General features: G+C 40.5%; 1 protein-coding gene across 1 annotated transcript; it reads left to right on the forward strand.

Annotated features, from left to right (window-relative positions):
- The first annotated feature begins 1,392 nt into the window (after positions 1-1,392).
- Positions 1,393-5,356, forward strand: LOC150047242 (rho GTPase-activating protein 20-like). The gene is made up of 4 exons (XM_090356534.1): positions 1,393-1,598; positions 2,296-2,445; positions 4,493-4,534; positions 5,251-5,356. The coding sequence occupies exons 1-4, from the start codon at positions 1,393-1,395 to the stop codon at positions 5,354-5,356; spliced, it is 504 nt and encodes a 167-aa protein (XP_090212660.1).
- The last annotated feature ends 1,157 nt before the right edge of the window (positions 5,357-6,513 follow it).

Below are 6,513 nucleotides of genomic sequence, written 5' to 3' on the forward strand. Positions count from 1 at the left end.
AGGAAATATGTCATGTGTACTATTTTTTACAATGGAAAACATCTTTAAAGTTATCTCAAAGAGATGCTTAAGAGGTTGAAAGAGGCTCGGGAGTTTAGTCTAGCAGTAGAGTGCCTGCCTAGCACACACAAAGACCCGGGTTCAATTCCTCGGTACCACATACATAGAAAAGGCCAGAAATTCTATTCTGGCTCAAGTGATAGAGCTCTATCCTTGAGAAAGCCCAAGGACAGCGCTCAGGCCCTGAGTTCAAGCCTCAAGACTGGCAAAAAAAAAGATGAAGTTGAAAGAAAGGAGCCAATCAGGAAAGGAGAAGGTGTGTCACCATGACAGTTGGGGCATGAGCCTTAGAACCATGACATCACAGAGAGAAGAACTTCCAGCGCTCAGACTCCAGGCAGTTGGCTTCAGTTCTCAGCTGGAGCCTCAGTCATGTCTGCTGTCCAGAGCTACAAAATGGATGAAGACATGTGTTCACCGCAACTACAACACTTTCCATGCGCAGCTTTCGTGCACAAGGTAGTGTGTGATCACACTTGTCCCAGGAATCTCCTAGAGAGTGGCCCTGTAAAGTCTCTGTCTTCTTTCTCCTGACCTTCCTGAACTGACTCTGACCAGCCCTGTTTCTGAAAAGCTACCCCTATCCGCAGTGTTGTGAGTCGTGGGTGAGGACAGTTGTCCTCATATTCTCAGAGCAAGGCTCCATGAGAGACAGTGTAAAGGAGGCTCTGCAAACACCTGAGCCAGTGAGAAGAGGTGTCTGCGCTCTTCAGTGTAGTTCTCATTCCCTATGGAGCCACAGTGCACTGAGCAGAGCCACAGAGCAGCCAGCAAGTCCAAGGACTTCCTCATGTTAGCAGCTTCTTACTGGCTTCATTGTTACTTGTGGTTTTTCCATCTTTCTCCACCTCCAAAAATGAATACTGATCTAAATAAGATGGAAATAACTTTTCAAGGAGGTACAAATTTGTCACTTTCCATGCTAGAACCAAAGCAATTTAGAATTACTTCACAGATATTCATATGATGCCATGAAAACGTTTTTCTGAAGTTCAAGAATGACTTTTGATCAGTTTCCAGTAGTCATCTGCCTAGGCTTGCCCAGATATTTCCCCTGGCTCGCCACTCCCTGACAAGATTCCTCTCTTTTCCTCTGACAGAGGCATGAGTTTCCAGTTTTATTCTTTTTTCCTATTGCGTAGAGAAGAAAACATTCAGGGCTCTGTTCCTGTATCTGTCCTCCTTATACCTTAACACGTGATATAGCTTTTCTGATTGCTTTAAAATTTAAAACACAATGTCCCTGGGTATCACTGACAGAGTCAGGTTTGGGGTTGGCAGAACCACGTGTGACACTCTGTCCCCACTGAATTTGGTGTGACGCTTTGGACCATGAATGGACACTCACTGTGTGTCATTGGTATACAGCAGGAAAGCCATCTTCCTGAGGACGATGCTCAGCAGGACAGTCCTGTGTCCCCAGAGGTCACTGACAGAGCCCTGCTCATCCACAGCCCGGTGCAAATGAGAAGAGGCTGGAGGAGGAGGAAGCGGCACCTCTTCCTGTTCAGTGATGTGCTGCTGGTGTCAAACACCAAGTATGTATGCTCTCCTGCTCAGTGCCAAACGCATTGACACTAGCAAGTGGAATTTACAGAACTCTTTAAGATACCAGAGAATTTTTATTCATTGCTCTGGGAAAAGTTTAGGCCCCTTCCTCATTTCCCAGGTGCTCGTGCAGGTCCCGTGTTGGCGCCTGTAGAGACATAGTCAAGAGTGAAGGAAACCACGTAGCCCAGTGGTCATTCCTGTAGTCCCAGCACTGAGAGTGAAGCAGGACGATCCAGAGTTAGAGTCTAGGCTGCACTACATACAAAGGCCCTCTGTCAAAAGACACGTGAAACAACCAAAATAATAAGGAGGTGACTGCCCTTATAGCAATTAAATGTAAAGAAAGGAGATATTAGGAGAGTAATCGGTTCAGTTGTCCTGAGCCAAACTTCCCAACACGTAAGTAACTAAGAAGCCCAAGCAGCGTGAGTAGCTGTAATCCTAGCTACTCAGGAGGCTGAGACATGAGCCATGTGAGTCACAACCAGCCAGAGCAGGGAAGTCCACAATTCTTAGCTTTATTTACCCCGCCAAAAGCTGGAACTAGAGCAATGGCCCTGTGATCCAGGATTAGCCTGGAGGAACAAAGGTCAGAGAAGGCACCCAGGCCCCCATTTCAAACTATATGACTCCCACAAAAGGCAGTGACAAAATAAGACAGATGCTGTTTAATTCTCTTTGCAGATATAAGAAAAGTTTTAAGATAAAAAGTATCATCCCCCTGCATATCTTGTCCATGGCTGAATGTGGGGACAAAATGGAAAGTGGAGGTGGGCGTTCCAGAAAGTCCTTTGTCTTGAGTTGGCCCAGTGAGAAATTCAAGGTGACCTTCCGGTAAGACTGACAGCTGCGCTCCACTGTGTATCAGGTTCTGTGGAAGGACAAAGGCACACCCACAGCATCCCACAAAGATGGAAAACTGAACTTCACTTGGTGTAGAATTTATTATAAGAAAAAATGTTGTAATTTGATTGCTTTCTAGGCTGCTCTCTCATATTTGACTTTCATAATGACTTTATTTGCCCACACCTCCAGACATTTTTATACACCAATTTGTTCAAATGGGTCCCCATTGAGGTGGTTGTGACCAGTGGTTTCCAGTGGGTTTGCAGAATCTTTGTGGAGGAGCCTGGATGTGCGAACTGTGGGAGACCAGTTGTTAGCTATGTATTGCATCTCACAAAAAGAATTTATTCAGTAAGTGTTAGCGAATCCCACAAGTATGTTTGAAAATTTTATTTGACACTTCCAACCACTTCCTGTAGAAACAGATTTGAATTCCATAAACATAACTAGCTCATCAAGTAGCAAAGTGGTAGAATTGTATTTCAACATATAGACATATCGCTTCTCTGTAAATAGACAAAATTCGGTGTTGTGGGCAATCTGAAATGTGTTTTATTAATAAAGTCCAGGGTAATTTTTCTAACACATATGCCTATGCCTACATGAAGATGGAGAATGTGCTTACTTTGAAACTCATTAATTCACAAGGAAGTGTAATGTGTATCATCCATGGTCTTAAAACCATGCTCCATTTTCCACTTGTTGTATACACTTAGAGTACAGCATAGGATTGGAAAGTAGAAGGGCTGTTATTTGTGGGAATAAAAAGATGCAGACATTGAAAAAGTCCAGTGTTTCATAATGGGATAAACATTGCATTGCTACATGTCTCAATGATCCCCCCTGGTGTACACACACACACACACACACACACACACACACACACACTTGCATGACATACATCCACACAAAAATTCAGGCACTAATGTTTATAGTAATGTGGTTTACAATACACAGAAAATAGTTTTAAAGTAAACATGTTCTTCATGATGAAACGAAATGTGTGGTGGGTTAAGAAAAGTTACAATGGGTTTAATAATACGTACAAAAATGGCTTTTCAATGTTTTCAGAGGATGGAAGTATAATAATACAAGGTGATGGTGACAGAGACACAATATGTCATAAATGTTCTCTTCCTTAAGTGATTTATGTATATACATATATGTATAATATTCAGCAGGTTTCTAAAATTCTACAAAGTAGACAATCCTATTTTAATGATATATGAGTATTTGAGAATTTGAAATGTAGAATGAATTAACAAAGGAGATATTGATGGGGAGGAAGTAATCAATCTTAGCATTCATCATGAATGACTTAGTATGATGCTGATTATTGATCATAACAATGAAGAGAAAGTTTCCTAGCTAATAATGCAACACATCATAATTCTGAATTTTTTATAAGAAAATGAAATACTGCCATTTTTCATGTTTTTAATTTTTTTGCCAGTCTCAGGGCTTCAACACGGGGCACTGTCCTTGGGCTTTCTGAAGGCTAGCACTCTACCACCTGAGCCACAGCACCACTTCCAGCTTTTTCTGTCTATGTGGTACTGAGGAATGGAACCCAGGGCTTTGTGTATGCTAGGCAAGCACTCTACCACTAGGCCACACTCCTGGCTGTGATGTTTTTCATTTTTATTGCAAACTTTCATCTTTTTGCATTGGATTAAACTATTTCACCCAAAAGATAATTTTATAATAATTACATAACATTATTTTCACATTTGAAAAGCATATCTTGCTCTTCAAGTTTGATCCCTATGGACACTGAAGGCAGTGCAGGGGTGAGATTTGCCCGAGCTCAGGTGGTTTGTACCACACAGTAGAAACTAAGCGTCTCCCTGTCAATCCAATTCCTTTTCCACCCTAAAGTCAAATTTATGTCACAATGAGATCATCAGTCAAGTTCAATAGCATAGCAAGCCCCAGTTATGAGTGAAGTCTAATTCTGCTCATATTCACACTGATACTAAACTCTTGCCATGAATGTGAAACGTCATATAATATTTTCTTTCCTTTGAAATTACAGTTCTTCAGAACTAAAAGAAAGATGGTACTCCTTACTTCAAAGGTATTTTCCAAGTGTTCATACTTCATTTTTTACTCGGTTAATGAATGAATCAAAGCCTTTACAAGCCAATGTGCCCAATCCATTCTCCCCAGTTTAATAGAAATCATTTACTTTGGCTCCTGTTAGAAAGAGAATGCATTTTTATTTTGTAAGACATTTGGGTAGTAATCCCTCACATTGCCTTAACTTCAACTAATAGACCTAAGTGAATGTTTCCTAAAAAATATATATGTGTGTCATTGTCATCCTTGCTACTGAGGAGGCTGAGATCTGAGGATTGTGGTTCCATACCAGCCCAGTCAGGGAAAGTTGTTAAGACTCTGTCTAGGACAGTAGGAATGTGAGCAAGAAGTAGTATCTTAGCCTTGAACAAATGGGGCAATGGCCTTGAAATTATGGTCAATATTCAGGTCCCAGGATCAAGCTCCAAGACCGGCACTAAGTGTATTTATATACATGTGTGGGGGGGTTGGGGGGGTGTGGGTGTGTGTATGTATGTATATACACATGTGCAATTGTGCTTTCAGTTATGTTCAATATGTTATTGGCTCTCCTCATTAGGTAGCAATTTTTAACAAACAATTGTCCTGTTTCCCAAATGTCAGTTTTGGGGGCTAACTCCTAGTTCTGGATCTCATTTTGTCAAATGTTAGTCTAGATTTTCAAACTCCTGCCTAATTCTTTGTGCTCTTTTGCATTATTATTGAACTTCTCAGGAATATCAACATTCACAGAGAGAAAAAACTGCATAATATTCCATTGCAGACCTGTGCCGATGATTTCCAGAAGGGTGGCTCTGTAAGTATTTTTAAGAATAAATAGGGAATATCATGTTCCTTACTTAGGTAGGAGAGGACACTGCATAGTCCTTAAGTATAGAATCACAGGCCTGTCTCTGCCTGATACGTTTCTACAGCAACATGTTATAAATACAGAATTTACTAGGTCAGCTGGGTGCCAGTGACTCACATCTGTAATCCTAGCTATTCAGAATGCTAGATATGAGGATCTTGGTTTGAATCTAACCCAGGCAGTTAAGTCCATGAGAATCTTATCTCCAATAAACTACTCTCAAAAAGCCAGAAGTGATACTGTAGCTAAAGTGGGAAAGCGCTAGGCTTGAGCAAAAGAAGCTCAGGGACAGAGCCCAAGTCCTGAGGTAAAGCCCAAGGAGTAGCAAAACAAACAATATGTTGGGTTATCTTTGCATTAAAAAAATTTTCTAGGCTGACAAGTGAATTTTGTACAGCACTGTTGACCTAAAGAACAATTTCTTTATATTTTCAGAGGAAACATGAGTTTTTTTCCATGGGAAAAAAATAGAGTTGCCTATGAAAATATCTGAGCCAATTTTAACAGATCCCATAAAGTTACTTGGTGTTTTCAAGTACTATTTGTTGTCTCCTCTTTTTTGTGTCAAGAGAATTTGAATATTGATATAGAAGAGATGTGGGTAACACTTTTAGAGTTTCATTTATGTCATATATTTCTTACTATAAGAAAATCAAAGTGCAATTATTTTCTCACAGATATTCATACCATGGCACAGAATTTTTTTAAGTTTACCAATAACAGCACAGAAGTTACTGAAATAAAAGTAAAAACCAGTCGACACGTTTGTGCCTTGCCTTGCTCTGTCTTTTCACCTGGCTCACTACTCTCTCATGAGCCTTCCCCTCCTCTCCTCTAGCACTAGAATAATCTTCCTGCCTCCTTTTTTAAAAATAATTTTTTAAAATTTCAGTGTACAGAGGGGTTACAGTTATATTCACCAGATAGAAGGTGCATTACTTCTCACACATTGATATCCCTTCTACGTTTTTGACCCCATTTCTCTCTCCACACCCCTGCCCTCATGTTCCCCTCCTATTTCAAATAAACAAGTAAGCATCTATATAATATACCAGGTAAAAAAAAGTGGGGTACTGTATCAACATGAGCTTAACCAAAGGGCAACACAAAAGAGGAGAGAAAAACAT

The sequence above is a fragment of the Megascapheus bottae genome, chromosome 23 (genome assembly GCF_031878675.1).
Source record: "Megascapheus bottae isolate mThoBot1 chromosome 23, mThoBot2.hap1, whole genome shotgun sequence".
Classification (NCBI taxonomy): domain Eukaryota; kingdom Metazoa; phylum Chordata; class Mammalia; order Rodentia; family Geomyidae; genus Megascapheus; species Megascapheus bottae.

Coding starts and splice junctions, on each gene's coding strand:
- LOC150047242 (XM_090356534.1), top strand. CDS start 1,393: ATGAATGGACACTCACTGTGTGTCATTGGTATACAGCAGGAAAGCCAT. Junction 2,446..4,492: donor AAATTCAAGGTGACCTTCCG/GTAAGACTGACA, acceptor TTGAAATTACAG/TTCTTCAGAACTAAAAGAAA. Junction 4,535..5,250: donor TGGTACTCCTTACTTCAAAG/GTATTTTCCAAG, acceptor TGAACTTCTCAG/GAATATCAACATTCACAGAG.